Raw genomic sequence first — 19,672 nt, forward strand, 5'->3', positions numbered from 1 at the left:
TTGAAACATTTGAGATCTTAATGGTGTGGATAGGGTACATGTAGAGAGGATGTAAACTCTCTGGGAAACTCGAGAACTAGGGGCCATTATTAAAAAACAAGGGGTCTTCCATTTTAAGCAGTGATGAGGAGAGTTGTGAGCCTTTGTAACTCTCTTCCACAAATGGTGGCAAAAGCAACATTCTGGAATTTCTTTAAGACAGAAATAGATAGATTCTTGATAAGCAAGGGTGAAAGGTTATCAGGATTGGCAAAATGTGGAGTGATCACATCAGTTTTGATCTTATTGAAAAGCAGAGAAGGCTTGTGGTGCCAAGTGGTCACACTCTGCTCCTAAGTAGTATGTTCATATGTATCCTTGTCTGTTTAAGTGTGATCACACTTCCTAGTGTCTAGGCCTGACCATGGTGAATGTGCATGAAAGTGAGAGAAATAATCATACAGCCTAATTGTAAGCATAGGAGTCACTTTCAGGATGTATAAAGAATCATGTGATGATTCCAGGTGCCAGTGTATATGTGTGTCTGTCCATTTTAGGAATATTCTTGCTGCAAAGCTGTGCTAATTTGTCTGTGATTGTTCAAAGAGAAAAGATTAAAATTAAGTGAAAGTTAACAACAGAACACACCATCAGTTTGGAGACTGCTCCTACGCCTACACTACATCGGTCCTCAAGGTCTTATGCAACAAAATTTCAGAGCCACTTTCCACGTTTAAATGATTCTGAAGCTGTAGGTTTGATCAGACTGAGTCATGCATCCCCAGCATGAAAGGAATATACTCTACCACCATCAGAAGTGCATCCCAATCCAAAATTAATTTTAAAAGTCTTTCGTCCTGCAGACATTATTTTCCTAATGGCTAAAAGAAAAATAATACAGGTTGGAATTTGAAAATAACAACACAAAAATATTGGGAACATACAACATGTCTGTCAGCATCTGAAAGGTAAGTACTTCAAGTGTTACCTTCATCAGAACTCTGTTTTTTTAAACTTACACAATGTCCTCAAGACGCTGAATCCGCTTATTATTTAGGTTTTGTTGTTCTTGCATCAATAAATCCTTTTCATTTTCTAATCCAGCATTCCAGTCCTTTGCTAAAAAATCTCTATGAAAGGAACAAATAAAGCAAAAAAGCTAAATTTATTAGCAAACAAATTAATTTATTCAACAATGCCAACCACATTTAATAGCAACATTCTAATATTTAATGATGAAAGCTAACTGATGATACCTAAAACTGTACCAATTTTTAAAATGGTACTGGTGGTCAACAATAGGGACTGAGAACAGACATTGTGGAGGCCATTGATGTTAGCCAGCATGCCAGTTTCCCATCACTCTCAGCAATAAGAGTAATTACAGTCATAGAGTCAGAGATGTACAGCATGGAAACAGATTCTTCGGTCCAACCAGATATCCCAACCCAATTTAGTCCCACCTGCCAGCACCCGGCCCATATCCCTCCAAACCCTTCCTATTCATGTACCCATCCAGCTGCCTTTTTTTTTAGTAAGAAAACACCCAAGTAGCCAGTGACAAGCAGTGCCCTTCACATCAAAGGGCAATGCTGTGTGATCAAACAATGAAGTGGAGAGCATGGATTAAATCAAAATAGAATTGGAGGGAGAAATAATGCACTCCACTCCCTGCGGTGCCCACCTCTCCCTGAACAACTCCAGGGTGTGGTGGACACCGTGTGCTCCTTCTCCAGAGACACCCGGGCTCTAACGTAACCGCAGAAGAGGGGCAGGCAGTCAGCCTTAACGACCCCCTCCACGGCCCGCTGCCTGGACCTGTTTATGGCCAGTTTGGCCAGGCCCAGGAGCAGACCCACGAGGAGGTCTTCAGACCAGCCCTCCCCCCTCCGTATTGGGTGCCTGAAGATCAGGAGCGTGGGACTGACGTGCAACCAAAAACAGAGGAGGTTTTTGAGAAAATCAAAAAGGGAGTGCAAACGCCCACACCCAATATATACCAGAGGACTGGAGAGTGGCGAATGTTGTGCCCCTGTTCAAAAAAGGGAATAGGGATAACCCCGGGAATTACAGGCCAGTTAGTCTTACTTCGGTGGTAGGTAAAGTAATGGAAAGGGTACTGAGGGATAGGATTTATGAGTATCTGGAAAGGCACTGCTTGATTAGGGACAGCCAGCACGGATTTGTGAAGGGTAGGTCTTGCCTTACAAGTCTGATTGAATTCTTTGAGGAGGTGACCAAGCATGTGGATGAGGGTAGAGCAGTGGATGTAGTATACATGGATTTTAGTAAGGCATTTGATAAGGTTCCCCATGGTAGGCTTATGCGGAAAGTCAGGAGGCATGGGATAGAGGGAAATTTGGCCAATTGGATAGAAAACTGGCTAACCGGTCGAAGTCAGAGAGTGGTGGTAGATGGTAAATATTCAGCCTGGAGCCCAGTTACAAGTGGAGTTCTGCAGGGATCAGTTCTGGGTCCTCTGCTGTTCGTAATTTTTATTAATGACTTGGATGAGGGAGTCGAAGGGTGGGTCAGTAAATTTGCAGATGATACGAAGATTGGTGGAGTTGTGGATAGTGAGGAGGGCTCTTGTCGGCTGCAAAGGGACTTGGATATGATGCAGAGCTGGGCTGAGGAGCGGCAGATGGAGTTCAACCCTGCCAAGTGTGAGGTTGTCCATTTTGGAAAGACAAATAAGAATGCGGAATATAGGGTTAACGGTAGGGTTCTTAGTGAGGTGGAGGAGCAGAGGGATCTTGGGGTCTATGTTCATAGGTCTTTGAAAGTTGCCACTCAGGTGGATAGAGCTTGTAAGAAGGCCTATGGTGTATTAGCGTTCATTAGCAGAGGGATTGAATTCAAGAGTCGTGAAGTGATGTTGCAACTGTACAGGACTTTGGTTAGGCCACATTTGGAGTACTGTGTGCAGTTCTGGTCGCCTCACTTTAGGATAGATGTGGAAGCTTTGGAGAGGGTGCAGAGAAGATTTACCAGGATGTTGCCTGGAATGGAGAATAGGTCGTACGAGGATAGGTTGAGAGTGCTAGGCCTTTTCTCATTGGAACGGCGAAGGATGAGGGGTGACTTGATAGAGGTTTATAAAATGATCAGAGGAATAGATAGAGTAGACAGTCAGAAACTTTTTCCCCGGGTACAACAGAGTGTTACAAGGGGACATAAATTTAAGGTGAAGGGTGGAAGGCATAGGGGAGATGTCAGGGGTGGGTTCTTTACCCAGAGAGTGGTGGGGGCATGGAATGCGCTGCCTGTGGGAGTGGCAGAGTCAGAATCTTTGGTGACCTTTAAGCGGCAATTGGATCGGTACATGGATGGGTGCTTAAGCTAGGACAAATGTTCGGCACAACATCGTGGGCCGAAGGGCCTGATCTGTGCTGTATTGTTCTCTGTTCTATGTTCTATACATGGTCCACGGACTCCACAGAACAAGCAGTTGGGCTGGGAATCCGTGAACCACCGCAATCTGCGGTTGCAGAGGACTGCTGCGTGCAGCACCCTCCACCCCAGATCCCCGAGAGAAAAGGGGAGGACTCCCGCGTAGAGATCCTGCTGCCTTTTAAATGTTCAATTGTATTGAGTTGAAGAGCTCATTAGGACCTCAATGAGGTTCTTGTTCAGATTTTGGCAGCAATGAATAGGCTGCATGCTGGGTTTGCAGCAGGCCAGGGGATTGGAGAGCAGTAGTAAATCATTCATTACCAGACAATGGAGTTAGATGACATCCATGGAAGGCAGAATGGTGCAGACAGAACTCAGCAATTCGTTCACAGGTCCCATTGCTTCAGTGCAGGATGCAATGAGCATTTGGGTAATGTAGGAATTCAGCTTACTACTTACAACACAAAGGGTTACAAGAAGAGGGACCAAGGCTGCTAAACACAATTGCGTGGCTATGTCAGCACGAGAAAGGCTGCAATTGACAAAGCCAGCCATTTGGGTCTGTTTCTAGCACCATCTTATTTTTTGATTTTTTTGTAATTATTAATTGGATCATAGGTCATCCCTTCCCTTGCTATTCAGCTGTTGACACTTCACTCACACCGTTTGGCACTTTTGATCACCTGTACAGTCTTGTTATTTTTAGAATCTCTACCGTGTGGAAACAGGCCCTTTGGTCCAACAAGTCCACACCAACCCTCCAAAGAGAAACCCACCCAGACCCATTCCCCAAACCTATTGCTCTACATTTACCCCTGACTAATGAACCTACTCTGAACACTGTGGGCAATTTAGCCTGGCCAATTCACCTAACCTGCACATCTTTGGATTGTGGGAGGAAACCGGAGCATCCCCATGCAGACAAGGGGAGAACGTTCAAACTCCACACAGACAGTCGCCTGAGGCTAGAATCGAACCCAGGTCCCTGGTGCTGTGAGGTAGCAGTGCTAACCACTGGGCCACCATGCCACTCATTATTCAGCCTGTTGACATTCCACTCACACTATTTGTGTGTATTTTTTGACACATGTAATTACCTGGAATTACCTTGCCATTATCTCTCTGCATATTCTGAGCCTGCGCACTTTCCTCCACTTCACCTATGAAGGATCAGCGCTCCAAAAGCTTGTGATTTCTAATAAACCTGTTGGACTGTAACCTGATGTCGTGTGATTTCTGACTTTGTCCACTCCAGTCCAACACTGGCACCTCCACATCGCAGCTGACAATGGAAGTGTGATTCTCAGGTTTTGTGTCCAGTGGCAATGAACAGGAACATCTGCTGCATGAAGGCCAGATCCCTGAACATCAGAATGGTAGAGTATGGGGACCATACTCTCAGCGTAGGATCTAAAATAGAAGCTGGATGTGACCAGAAACTAGGGCTGCAGGAGTCTGTGATTCTTCAGTTAGATAGAGAGAGAGAGATTTGTTCACTCATCACAAGAGACCTCACATCTTGCAATGCTCTCAGAAATCTTAAAAGTCAACATGGCCCTGAACTTTTCTCAGTCTGTTCCCACCCCAGCAGCTAGGGATTGGCCACCCAATCCGTCCTCCAGTCAACTAACATATCACATTAATTGGTGGCTGTGAGAGCTTCCCTTCAGGGACAGGATCAGAATCAGAATCAGGATCCAGAAATAGTTACTTATCAGTTTTCTGTCTCAGAAGTAAGTTTCCATCCCAGAGTTCCCATAGATAATCATAAATATTACACAATTTTATTAAAGAAGCCCTATATTATGTACATGGACTGTTGGAGTAAATCTCCATTAATGACGACCGACTTGACACTGACATTTATTACAATCCCACCGACTCCCACAGCTACCTGGCTTACACCTCTTCCCACCCTACCTCCTGCAAAAATGCCATCCCGTATTCCCAATTACTCCGCCTCCGCCGTATCTGCTCCCAGGAGGACCAGTTCCATCAAAGAACACACCAGATGGCCTCCTTCTTTAGAGACCGCAATTTCCCTTCCCACATGGTTAAAGATGCCCTCCAATGCATCTCGTCCACATTCCACCCTTCCGCCCTCAAACCCCACCCCTCCAACCGTAACAAGGACAGAACGCCCCTGGTGCTCACCTTCCACCCTACCAACCTTCGCATAAACCACATCATCCGAAGACATTTCTATCACCTCCAAACGGACCCCACCACAAGGGATATATTTCCCTCCCCACCCATTTCTGCTTTCTGCAAAGACCGTTCCCTCCGTGACTACCTGGTCAGGTCCATGCCCCCCAACAACCCACCCTCCCATCCTGGCACCCCCCCTGCCACCGCAGGAATTGCAAAACCTGCGCCCACATCTCCTCCCTCACCTCCATCCAAGGCCCCAAAGGAGACTTCCACATCCCTCAAAGTTTTACCTGCACATCCACCAATATCATTTATTGTATCCGTTGCTCCCGATGCAGTCTCCTCTACATTGGGGAGACTGGACGCGTCCTAGCAGAGCGCTTTAGGGAACATCTCCGGTACACCCGCACCAATCAACCCCACCGCCCTGTGGCCCAACATTTCAACTCCCCCTCCCACTCTACTGAGGACATGGAGGTCCTGGGCCTCCTCCACCGCCGCTCCCTCACCACCCAACACCTGGAGGAAGAATGCCTCATCCTCTGCCACGGAACACTTCAACCCAATGGCATCAATGTTGATTTCACCAGTTTCCTCATTTCCCCTTCCCCCCACCTCACCCCAGCTCCAACTTTCGAGCTCAGCCCCGCCCTGATGACCTGTCCTACCTGCCTATCTTCCTTTCCACCTATCCACTCCATCCTCCTCTCTGACCTATCACTTCTATCCTCACCCCCATTCACCTATTGTACTCTATGCTACTTTATCCCCACCCCACCCCCTCTCATTTATCTCTCCACTCTACACCATAGAGTGCACCCTTTGAGAAAAAGAACAAGACATGACATTACCATCCCAAAGAAACACAAATATATAAATAGAAAGCAGGAATCATCAGCAGTGCTTTGTCCGGAAGCTCACTGAAAATGTTACCTAGTATGGTGACGAAACGTCTGAAAATGAACTTTCCAGCTCAGCGGTCAAATCCAGAACCTCAACCTGAGCTACAAATCTTCTCAAAACCTCCTAGTACAGCTTCAGTAACACAGTCAACATAATGTTAAGCATAAAAAAATGAAAAGAATATGATAGGGTGACAGGAATTGTGGGACTGAGAAGTCATCTGATAAATTGTCTTCCATCACACTGTAATACCAACATAAGCAGTTTTGGTTGTCCATGGGCCATTTCTCAAAGGGAATCTGTGACAAATGAAAGATTTATTGGATCATTGATAGATAAAAGGGTCACCATCACTCGGAAGAAAGGGTTAAAATGCCCTGAAACCTCACAGAAAATACTTGCAATACGAAAAATTAAAACGCATGGGGTAAGGACAGATGAGTCAGACTGTGGATAACTATCTTAGATGGCTGACACAAATGTGATGAGTGAATGTCCTAATTTAAAATTACAAGTTTCTATGTTCCAACTGTACCTCAGCAGCAGGATTTTATTAAGCTCAGTGGTGATTAGCATTTCTCTGTCAAACAACTCACAGATATGAAATGCTATTCACTCGATATTCCCAAATTCATCTGGATGTTTGAAAACCACAGTAATGTTTTAAAGATGAAGATAATCCTCCTTAATGGCAGCTAGGAATAGTCATTAAATACTGGCCTTGCCAGCAATGTCCATACCTGTGAATGATTTTTTTAAAATGCTGAAATACTTCCCTATCTTTTTCTAGGGAAGCAAAGGTAAAGGGCTAAAGTAAATACTTCACGGTGCAAGTTCACATCAGAGTTGACAGCATCGGAGAAAAGAGGAGGTAAATTAAGAATTAGTGGTTAGATATTGCTAAGGTTTGGGTTTTAAAGCCTTTAGATCTGCAGGAGTGGAGTGGGGAAACACAGTTGGTTTGAATTTAGAATACAGATGGTAAGTGAGAAAATAAAATCCTTTACCAGGGTCTTGTGCTTAAACACAGGAGACGACAAAAGGATGAGAAAGAAATTAAATAAAGTAGATGGGAAACAAAGACTTTATGGGTGGACAGTTGACGAACTGTGGAGGACTTTCAAAGCAATTTTTCAAACTGCTCAGCGAAAGTATATATCAGTGAAAAGAAAGAACTGTTGGAAAAGGGGTAATCTGCCGTGGGTGTCTCAAGAAATAAGGGAGGCTATCAAATTGAAAGAGAAGGCATACGAAGTGGCCAAGATCAGCGGGAAACTAAAAGATTGAGAAAGCCATGACAAAAGCTATAAAGAAAAATAAGATAGATTATGAGAATAAACTAGCTCAGAATGAAAAGACAGATAGCAAAAATTTCTATAAATATATAAAATGAGAAAAGAGTGGCAAAAGTAAACATTGGTCCTTTAAAGGATGAGAAGGGGGATTTAATAATGGGATATGAGGAAATGGCCAAGGCATTGAACAGGTATTTTGTGTCAGTGTTCATAGTGGAGGACATGAATATCATGTCAGAAATTGGCAAAAACACGAAGATAGGTGAGGACCTGGAAACAATCATTATCACGAAGGGGTAATGTTGGTGAAACTAATGAAACCAAGGGTAGACAAGTCTCCTGGCCCTGATGGAATGCATCTCAGGATACTAAAAGAGATGGGAGGAGAAATAGCAAATGCATTGTGGCTATTTTCCAAAATTCACTGGACTCTAGAGCAGTTCCAACAGATTGGAAAATGGCAAATGTGACTCCACTGTTTAAAAAGGAAGTAGACAGAAGATGGGGAATTATAGACCAGTTAGCTTAACTTCTGGAGTCGGAAAAATGCTTGAGGAAGAAAGAGCAAAGCATCAAGATATAAATTTTCCCGTCGGATAGACGGAGTATGGGTTCACGAAGGGCAGGTCATGTTTAACTAATCTACTGGACTTCTATGAAGACATTAAAAGAAAGTGGACAATGGGGACCCAGTAGATATGGTATATCTAGATTTCCAAAAGGCATTTGACAAGGTGCAGCACAAAAGGCTGCTGCATAAGATCACGATGCATAGTATTAACATGGATAGAGGATTAATGAACTAATAGGAAGCAAAAGGTGTGGCTAAATGTGTGCTTTTCTGTTTGGCAATCAGTGATATGTGATGTGCCTCAGGGATCAGTATTGGGACTGCAATTATTCACAATTTACAGACATGATTTGGAGTTGGGGACCATGTGTAGTGTGTTAAAGTTTGTAGATGACACTAGGATGAGTGGTAGAGCAAAGTGTGAAACTTTGCAAAGAGACATAGATAGTTTGAGTGAGTGGGCAAAAGTCTGGCAGATGGGTACAATGTTAATAAATGTGAAGTCATCCACTTTGGTAGGAATAACAGTAAAAAGGACTATTACTTGAATGGTAGAAAATTGCAGCATGCTGCTGTGCAAAGGGACCTAGGTGTCCATAGAAGGTTGGTCTGCAGATGCAACAGGTAATTAAGACGGTAAATGGAATTTTGTCCTTCAGTGTTTAAAAACAGAGAGGTTATGTTGCAGCTGTATAGGATGCTGATGAGGCCACACCTGGAGTGCTGTGTGCAGTTTTGCTCTCCTTACTTGAGAAAGGATATTCTGGCACTGGAGTGGGTGCAGAGGAGGTTCACTCGGTTGATTCTGGAGTTGAGGGGATTGGCTTATGAGGGGAGACTGAGTAGGCTGGGATTATATTCATTGGAATTTAGAAGAATGAGGGGGGATCTTATCGAAACATATAAAATTATGAAGGGAATAGATAAGATAGAAATAGAGAGGATGTTTCCACTTGCAGGTGAAACGAGGATAAGAGGGTATTATCTCAAAATTAGGGGAAGCAGATTTAGGACTGAATTGAGGAGGAACTTCTTCACCCAGAGGGTTGTTAATCTATGGAATTCCCTGCCCAGTGAAGTAGTTGAGGCTTCCTCACTAAATGCTTTCAAAGCTAAGATAGATCATTTTTTGAACAGTAAAGGAATTAAGGAACACGGTGAGAGGGCAGGTAAGTGGAGCCGAGGCCATGAAAAGATCAGCCAGGATCATATTGAATGGTGGAACAGGCTCGAGGGGCCAGGCGGCCCACTCCTGCTTCTAGTTCCTATGTTCTTAAAATAAAAAGCCTTGTGGTTTTGAGGTCCTAAAAGAGAATGAGTAAAAGTAAATGAACTTGATTTCAACACAGTGAGTTTGCAGAGAGGAGAAATGCATTTGGACTGTCCTTTTGTAGCTTAGTATGAGTGGCAGAAAGCTCAGAAATGCCATTAATAAAAGATATAGTTGCTTAAATAAAGATAGTGGGCCATGTTTATTTCTACAAAGTTCATATTCAGCAAACAAATAAAAAAGAAATAAATAAAATTAATGTGTCACAGTACAACCATGAATGAGTTCTTTCTTCAGATAATTATTGGTCTGGTAATGCAAAGACCTACTTGAAATTCTGAAGCATGTCATTCTTCTTGCGATTATTCAACTCTTGCAGTTTCAAGTTATACCTCTGCCGCTCCGACACCTCATGCATCAGATCAGCCTCCATCAGATTCACATACAGCTTATTCATTGCTCTTTGATTTGCCAGCAAAGCCTGGTTTATAAGCTGTACCAAATCAGGGTAGAAATAAGTATTGTTATTTAGCTTATTTGCTGGAAATACGTATTGTGAGTTAGCTTATTTACTGGAAATAATTGTTTGACACTTAAGCCACATTTTGCTCATTTTTTGAACCTGTACACTAATTTCACTGTTTCAACTTTCATAGAGTCCCTACCATGTGCAAACAGGCCATTCAGCCCAACAAGACCATAACGACCCTCCAAAGAGTAACCGACCCAGACCCGTCCCATTACCCTATGTTTACCCCTGACTAACGACCTGCTCTGCACATCCCTGAACATCATAGGCAAGTTAGCATGGCCAATTCACCTAACCTGCACATCTTTGGATCGTGGCAGGAAACTGAATCACCTGGAGGAAGCCCACACAGACTCGGGGAGAATGTACAAACTCACACAGACAGTCGCTGGAATTGAATCTGGGTCCCAGCACTGTGATGCAGCAGTGCTAACCACTGAGCCACCGTGCCGCCCCAACTTGTTGCCATGACTACTTCACTCCCATCTTATTATACTTAAAATGTTCTTATGAAAGAATGAGGGCAAACCTAGTGTTTACACTGTTGTAATTCACCGACAATTACTGGAATCTTGACGGATGTACGTGAATCAGGAATCCGAGTGTGATTAACAAATGCTGCTAATGCATCAATTTAGTGTGAAATAAACTTCTGAAGCAACTCTCAATTCATTAGTGTCTCATTGTCGTGCTTTTGGTGAAGAATTGATTGGTACAAAACTCAGCGTACGCGACATCATGTTTTTATCTTCAGTGACTTTCTGAATAGGATCAATACCAGAAGCAAGTGCAGGAGAGAAACTGCTTGTGATCAGAGAAGCAACAACCAGTTGGGAAATGGTTGGAAGTGGCAATGGCGAGCTACCGCCCAAGAGCATTCATTTATTGAGGCTGCAGTGGGGGCTTGCTCCTTTTTCTGATGTCAGTGGAGCTGGGTCCTCTTTCTGAGGCTGGGTAGGCATTTCTATTGCCATGACCATGACTTTAGCCAGTGCATGTGGGAGCCATCTGCTCTTAGTGACAAAAGGAGGCTCCACAGGTGATAGGAAAGGAAGAGGCTGCAGGATGGGCCGGGGGTGGGGTAAAGGTGAGGAAAGGGAGGCTGGGAGAGGGATGGGGAAGTTAAATTTAGAGAGAAAAGTTTTAAAGGACAAAGGAATACTCAGCTAACTGGAAGCCAAGACAACTTGAAATCATGAATTGAATGAATTCGAAGAATTCTTTGCAAATTAACATGGAATCTGTAGCTTAAGGTTGCAAATGGGGAAAAAAAGTATGGTTTTGTAATAATAAATACTGTGTCAGGTGATGCAGGTTAAACTGGGATTAACATCAAAAATAATAAGCAACTTTGTGGAATAGTGAGGTAGTTGTAATGTCACTGAAGTAGTAATGTCCTGGAATGTGTATATGAATCTCACCGCTGCAGATGGCAAAACCTGAATTCAATAAAATCTGGAATTAAAAGCTAGCCGAATAACAACCATGTAACCACCGCTGACTGCTGCAAAACTCGTCTTGTTCACTAATGTCTTCAGGGAATAAAATCTGTTTCCTTACCTGATTTCTTTTACATGTGAATCCAGGCCAACAGCAATGCGATTGATTCTTAAATGCTATCTGAAATGTTCTAATAAGCCACTCAATTCCAGAGCATGTAGGAATGAGGAATAAATGCTGGCTTAGTTAGTGATGCCTATAACCCACAAATGAGTACAAAAATGCAATAAAGAGGGTAGCAACTGCCTGGTAAAAATCTTCCGGCTTTGTACATATTCAATAGAAATGTCTTACTTGTGAACTCACCAATCAGCAGAAGATGTGCATTAACACACATAATAATTAACTCACATTTCTACACTTGAGAGTAGAAATGTGTGTTAATTATTTTGAAAAAGACTTATGCAGCTAACTTATGCCTGTTGTCTTGTCTGAATTTAGATACTGTAATTTTGAAGACATTAATGTCTTACAAGTATGTGTAGCTTTACACATTGATCATGTTTGAGAATAATGCTGAATTCTTCTAATTCTATTTCTGTGTGAGGCCAAACACCCAATATGTTAGCACAAATACAGAAAGCATTATTACAGCATGACTGCATTGCCTAATAAATGGGTTACTGAGAATGAAAAGGAGCCCCTGAGCCCTTGAAAATAAAATGATTTATCCCACAGTATGCATCTATTTATCCTGAGATGAGAAAGGCTGGATCCATCAGCTAACTCCAATTGCAAGACTGTTTGTGGACCAGGAGAGCAACAGTATTTTTTCAAGGTTCAATAATCTGATTTTGTTTTTAGTTCATTCTCAGAATCAGGGCATCGCTGACTAGGCCAGAATTTATTGCCTATCCCTAGTTGCCCAGAGGGTAGTTAAGAGTCAAACACATTGCTGTAGGTCTGGAGTTACATATAGGCCAGACCAGGTAAGGACATTACTGAACCAGATGGGTTTTTCCTGACAGTCATAGAGTTATAGAGTCATAGAGATGTACAGCATGGAAACAGACCCTTCGGTCCAACCCATCCATGCCGACCAGATATCCCAACCCAATCTAGTCCCACCTGCCAGCACCCAGCCCATATCCCTCCAAACCCTTCCTATTCATATGCCCATCCAATGTCTCTTAAATGTAACAAGGGTTTTATTGTCATCATTAGACTCTTAGTTCAAGATTTTGATTGAATTCAAATTCCACCATCTGCCATGCCAGGTTTCAAACCTGAATCTCCAGAACATTATCTGGGTCTCTGGATTAACTGTCCAGTGATAATACCACTAGGCCATTGCCATCCCTCTGTGAACAGACTTTGTCTAAATTATTGCCCCCAACTAACACTGCTGTTAAGCAGAGTGCATGTACAGTCATGCAGCAGCTTATGAGCATTTCCATATTTTATACTGAGTAGTTGCACAAAAAAATGGAAAGATATTGTGCACCAAATTAAACTGGTCATAAAATAAAATTTACAAGAAACATTACACCTGACCACTCCCATTATTATAACCCCTCACCTTCAATGACATCCCCCTCCCCAGCCAGGCCACAGACACAGTTTTGAAATATGTAGTTGTAATAGAATTGGTTTGTTCTTACCATGGCTTCTTTATCTATAAATCGATGAATATCACCTGACGATATGTAAGCGATTTTTTCTAAAGCCTCCAAGCAGTCCTTGAACACAGTAGTTATCTGAATCACAGATGTATAAGTATATTATGAATTTCTTTGTGAATATGGGATGTATTACTGTTGCATCATTTTGACCAATTAGAATATATGACTAGGGACAAAAACAAAAACTGGTGGAAATACTAAGCAGTTCAGACAGCATTTATGATGATGAGCTTTCAACAGAACAAAACAGCTGGGAGCTGAGAGGCTACTGACAGCCACAACCCAGTTCTTGCAGTTGACCCTCTGCTGTGGCTTCATAAATTCTGGCAGAAAGCTGGATGACAGCCAATCAGCTGCCAGATTGACATGAGACCCAGTGGGCTTTCTGACCAGCCTGCGGCTTTCTCTTCCGGAAACTTACTTCATTCAAAAACAGAAAAACTCATGCCAAGAAATCTGGTGAAGAGACAAATGGGATGTCACCTTGGAAAGCATTTGGGAACATTGTGCATGATTGCTTGGGTGCACTGTTTGAAAACCCATGAATTTCACAGAATTGTGGAAGAAATTATAGACAGCTACAAAGATCCAGCAGCACTGGATTCAATAGATCTGACAGCAAAGGGCGGCACGGTGGCTCAATGGTTAGCACTTCTGCCTCACAGCGCCAGGGACCTAGGTTGAATGCCATCCTCAGGCAACATTCTGTGTGGAGTTTGCACATTCTCCCCTTGTCTGCATGAGTTTCCTCCAGGTGCTCTGGTTTCGCCCCACAGTCCAATGTTGTGCAGGTTAGGTGGATTGGCCATGTTAAATTGTCCATATTGTCCAGGTATGTGCAGGCTCGGTGAGTTAGCCATGGAAATGCGGGATTACAGGTGGTGAGTATGGATGGGATGCCCTTTGGAGAATTAGTGTGGACTCAATGGGATGAATGGCCTGCTTCCACACTGTAGGGATTCTCTGCGGATTCATTCAACTCAAAGATGAGTAAGTTCAGGGAAGAGAAAATTTGGAGCATGTAAAAAGTTGAATACTGTCAATAATTCAACAACTACTTACCTTCTTCACTCTTTCCTTTTCAAAATCTTTGTAAGCTTGATCAAGTTCTTTGATTAATTTTCTCCTATGCAGTGATTGTTTCAAAGCAGCTTCCCATAATTCCTGGAGATTCTACAAACAGAAGTTTGGACAAACTAAGATAAGTTGGGTGCCTTTTTTTAAAATTTCATATCTAGAAAGTCAGGGAGAGAGAAGAAACAACACACAACAGGTTAAATCTCGTGCTGTTCCTGGGTATGGGAAGCAAAGTGGACAAGAAAGGTCAAAAATCAAGTTCCTAACAGAGAGATGCAACGGGGGTTGGGGGTGGGGCAAAACTGAGCTTCCTAAAGACAGGCATCAGGAAGTCATTTTGCAATATTTTCATGACATGCATGCTCATTAAAAGGTCAGCTTGCCAGAATTAAATTCCCCCATCCAGTTAAGATCTGTGCAAGCAAACAACACTGACTGCTCAATTCCCAACTGCATATAACAGGCATGCAGCAAAAAGAGTATATAGAACATAGAAGAATACAGCGCAGTACAGGCCCTTCGGCCCTCGATGTTGCGCCGATCCAAGCCCACCTAACCTACACTAGCCCACTATCCTCCATATGCCTATCCAATGCCCGCTTAAATGCCCATAATGAGGGAGAGTCCACCACTGCTACTGGCAGGGCATTCCATGAACTCACGACTTGCTGAGTAAAGAACCTACCCCTAACATCTGTCCTATACCTACCCCCCCTTAATTTAAAGCTATGCCCCCTTGTAATAGCTGACTCCATACGTGGAAAAAGATTCTCACTGTCGACCCTATCTAAACCCTTAATCATCTTATACACCTCTATCAAGTCACCCCTAAACCTTCTTTTCTCCAATGAAAACAACCCCAAGTGCCTCAGCCTTTCCTCATACGATCTTCCTACCATACCAGGCAACATCCTGGTAAACCTCCTCTGCACCCGTTCCAGTGCCTCCACATCCTTCCTATAGTATGGCGACCAAAACTGCACACAATACTCCAGATGTGGCTGCACCAGAGTCTTATACAACTGCAACATGACCTCAGTACTCCGGAACTCAATTCCTCTACCAATAAAAGCCAGTACGCCATATGCCTTCTTCACCGCACTATTTACCTGGGTGGCAACTTTCAAAGATTTGTGTACATGGACACCAAGATCCCTCTGCTCATCCACACTACCAAGTATCCGACCGTTAGCCCAGTACCCCATCTTTTTATTACTCTTACCAAAGTGAATCACCTCACACTTAGCTACATTGAACTCCATTTGCCACCTTTCTGCCCAGTTCTGCAGCTTATCTATATCCTGCTGTAACCTGCCACATCCTTCCTCACTGTCTACAACTCCTCCGACTTTCGTATCATCCGCAAACTTACTCACCCAACCTTCTAACCCCTCCTCCAGGTCTTTTGTAAAAATGACAAACAGCAATGGTCTCAAAACAGATCCTTGCGGAACACCGCTAGTGACGGCACTCCAAGATGAACCTTTGCCATCAACTACTACCCTCTGTCTTCTTCCAGCCAGCCAACTCCTAATCCAAACCTCCAACTCACCCTCAATGCCATACCTCCGTATTTTTTGCAGTAGTCTACCATGGGGAACCTTATCAAACACCTTACTAAAATCCATATACACCACATCTACTGCTTTCCACTCGTCCACCTCCTTAGTCACCTTCTCAAAGAATTCAATAAGGTTTGTGAGGCACGACCTGCCCTTCACAAAACCATGCTGACTATCCTTGATCACATTATTCCTATCCAGATGTTCATAAATCCTATCCCTTACAATTCTCTCTAAGATTTTGCCCACAACAGAAGTGAGACTCACCGGCCTATAGTTACTAGGGTTATCCCTACTCCCCTTCTTGAACAAGGGAACCACATTTGCTAGCCTCCAATCTTCTGGCACTACTCCTGGAGACAACGAGGACATAAAAATCAAGGCCAATGGCTCTGCAATCTCTTCCCTTGCTTCCCAGAGAATCCTAGGATAAATGCCATCAGGCCCAGGGGATGTATCTATTTTCACCCTTTCCAGAATTTCCAACACCTCTTCTCTACATACCTCAAAGCCATCCATTCTACTTAATTGTGACTCAGTACTCACATTGACAACAATGTCCTGTTCCTGATTGAATACTGACGAAAAGTATTCATTCAGTGTCTCCCCAATCTCTTCAGCCTCCACACGCAACTTCCCACTACTATCCTTGACTGGACCTATTCCTACCCTAGTCATTCTTTTATTCCTGACATACCTATAGAAAGCCTTAGGGTTTTCCCTAATCCTACCAACTAAGGACCTTTCATGTCCCCTCCTTGCTGCTCTTAGCTCTCTCTTCAGGTCCTTCCTGGCTACCTTATAACTCTCAATCGCCCCAATTGAACCTTCACGCCTCATCTTTACATAGGCCGCCCTCTTCCATTTAACAAGGGATTCCAATTCCTTATTAAACCACGGCTCCCTCACACGACCCTTTCCTCCCTGCCTGACAGGCACATACTTATTAAGGACACTCAATAATTGCTCCTTGAACAAGCTCCACATATCAATTACACCCTTGCCTTGAAGCTTACTTTTCCAGGCCACACATCCTATGTCATGCCTCACAGCATCATAATTTCCCTGCCCCCATCTATAACTCTTGCCCTGTAGTGCACACTTATCCCTCTCCATCACTAGAGTAAAGGTCACCGAATTGTGGTCACTGTCCCCAAAGTGCTCACCTACCTCCAATTCTAACACCTGGCCTGGTTCATTACCCAGAACCAAATCCAGTATGGCCTCACCTCTTGTTGGCCTATCTACATATTGTGTCAGGAAACCCTCCTGCACACATTGGACAAACACTGACCCATCTAACGAACTTGAGCTATAGCTTTCCCAATTAATATCAGGAAAGTTAAAGTCCCCCATAACAACCACCCTATTACTTTCACTCTTCTCTTGAATCATCCTCGCAATCCTTTCTTCTATGTTTCTAGGACTATTAGGAGGCCTGTAAAAAACTCCTAACAGGGTGAGCTCACCTTTCCTATTCCTAACCTCAGCCCAAACTACCTCAGATGGCGAGTCTTCATCCATCGTCCTTTCCACAGCTGTAATACTATCTTTGACAAGCAATGCCACACTTCCCCCTCTTTTACCCCTACCTCTGACCTTACTAAAACATTTAAACCCTGGAACCTGCAACAGCCAATCCTGTCCCTGTTCTACCCATGTCTCCGTAATAGCCACAACATCGAAGTCCCAGGTACCAACCCACGCTGCAAGTTCACCTACCTTATTTCGTATACTTCTTGCATTGAAGTATACACACTTCAAACCACTTTCCTGTTTACAGGCACCCTCCTTTGAAATTGATGCCATGTTCCTAACCTCCCTACATTCCAGGTCCTGCACCCTAAAGCTACAGTCTGGGTTCCCATGCCCCTGCAGAGTTAGTTTAAACCACCCCCCCCCAAGAGCACTGCAGTTGCTGGACATTGAATTGATTCTTGCTACTTTGTTCTTTTTGGGAAGTGTTCATCTATGCCAAGCCATATTGAGATCAGGTCGGTTAGTCTAAAATGAGTAGGGCATAAAAGACGATCAAGGGAGAGAAGCAGGTGTGCGATGGTCACAGGTCAAAGCGGCAGGTCAAGGGTGGACGTCTGTCTGGTCAAGGGAGGCTGGCTGGCATCCCACTCCAAGAGCTCAAGTGATGCTCCTGATTTGCAGGGAATGATGACCTATATCTGTGTCCATAATTATGGCGCCAAGACCTTCAGACTCTGAAGGTAACAGCGGGCAACTTCCTGTCTGAGCCGACCACAAAATGTGGTATCCACCCCATGCATAGGTGACAGATTTGAAAATGAGAACATCCAAAAGTCATAAAGCAGGAAGTCATTATTCCACTGGCATTAAGGCATTACAAACAGGAAAGGACATTGAAGATAAACAAGGAGCTATTTACAGAATGTACATGGAACAATGCCTGTGGATACATTGGGAATCCTTTGTCTATCTACTCCCCTTTCCCACCAATTCTCTTTCTACCAAAGATGTATAGTTTCCAGTGAGAGTCCATTCGACTACTCCAGATGCCCTTTCCCACCCATGCCACATGCTGGTGGTGGTCAGGGCAAAATTCTGAGCACCTTGGACCATCACCATCACCACCTACTGCAGGTCACCAGCTGAGACAAAAGCCAACATGTCCCTAAGCAAAGACACACTCTCTTTTAAGCCTGATGCTGAACTTTGACTATATAGTGGAAGCACCTGCTCAAAGTGTAGATTGTGAAAATAATACATATTTAATTAAAGATGTGACTGAATGATAAATACAGGCATGGCGGATTACTTCGCATTGTGTTGAACTGGCCTCGGTAAGAAATAAGGCTTTGACAAACTACCATCCTACCCTGAGTAAGGAAAAGGGCGGGGGGAGGGGAATAAACCAACCAGAATTTGAAGAGGATTTTGTGTTTGGATATCAAGCAAACACAGGAATGGGCCTGACTATGATGCCTTCCATGAGTATATATATATTCTTAAAACAACAGTCACAAATAAAATGAGGTCACAAAGTTTGTTTAAAATAGTCAAAGACGTTCCTCTTATAAGAAGGTCAGCTATTCTCTCCCTGTTGCAAGTCCACTAGAATTGGAAGTGAGTAGGTTCAGGCCCTGCTTCAGGTGTGTGTGTGTGTGTGTGTGTGTGTGTGTGTGTGTGTGTGTGTGTGTGTGTGTGTGTGTGTGTGTGTGTGTGTGTGTGTGTGTGTGTGTGTGTGTGTGTGTGTGTGTGTGTGTGTGTGTGTGTGTGTGTTAAATTGGAGACAGTCAATCTCAAACTATGACTGTGGATTTCCCATGAGCCAGTTATGAGTAACAGAGACAGAGGTAATATTGTCAGGAATAACTGATCATTCTTTTCAATAAAAGATTTCCATATAGCACAACCTACGATGTACTGTGAGGAATTCCATACCCTCTTGTAAGGAATTGAACGAACTGAATTTGCCATTAGAATGCAAGAATTACAATGCAAGTTCATCAAAATAATTTTTCCTTTAACATAGAACAAAATATATTGACATGTATACAAAAGAAAATTGAAGTGATACAAAATGCTTTGAGAACTGTAGCTCTAAAATGAATATATGAATCTCTGTGGGTTTTTTCCCCAGATCATATATGAATAATTTTACAGCAACAGATCACATCATTACTCACTTGCTAACATTTAGCAGCTGCCAACTAATTACAAACAGCAGAGAAATCCTCAGGGAAGTGAAGTCTACCATAACCACTATGTTTTCCAACAGTAATCAGCATACTAACAGGAAAACTTCACAAGGTTAAGTGCTTCATTTAATTTGATATTATTGGTT

The 19,672-nt window shown here is 43.3% G+C and overlaps 1 protein-coding gene across 2 annotated transcripts in view; it reads right to left on the bottom strand.

Annotated features, from left to right (window-relative positions):
• Positions 1 to 19,672, bottom strand: part of ccdc180 (coiled-coil domain containing 180) — a 133,147-nt gene that overhangs the window by 96,455 nt on the left and 17,020 nt on the right. For both annotated transcript variants that reach the window (XM_043720427.2, XM_043720426.2), the window contains exons 7-10: positions 14,279 to 14,389; positions 13,196 to 13,291; positions 9,895 to 10,058; positions 999 to 1,109 (exon numbers count right to left, since the gene is read on the bottom strand). In XM_043720427.2, the coding sequence (XP_043576362.2) occupies positions 999 to 1,109; positions 9,895 to 10,058; positions 13,196 to 13,291; positions 14,279 to 14,389 (482 nt within the window). The remainder of the gene's footprint in view (positions 1 to 998; positions 1,110 to 9,894; positions 10,059 to 13,195; positions 13,292 to 14,278; positions 14,390 to 19,672) is intronic.

The sequence above is a fragment of the Chiloscyllium plagiosum genome, unplaced genomic scaffold (genome assembly GCF_037043375.1).
Source record: "Chiloscyllium plagiosum isolate Xiang-an unplaced genomic scaffold, Cpla_swu_hap1 HiC_scaffold_21, whole genome shotgun sequence".
Lineage (NCBI taxonomy): Eukaryota > Metazoa > Chordata > Chondrichthyes > Orectolobiformes > Hemiscylliidae > Chiloscyllium > Chiloscyllium plagiosum.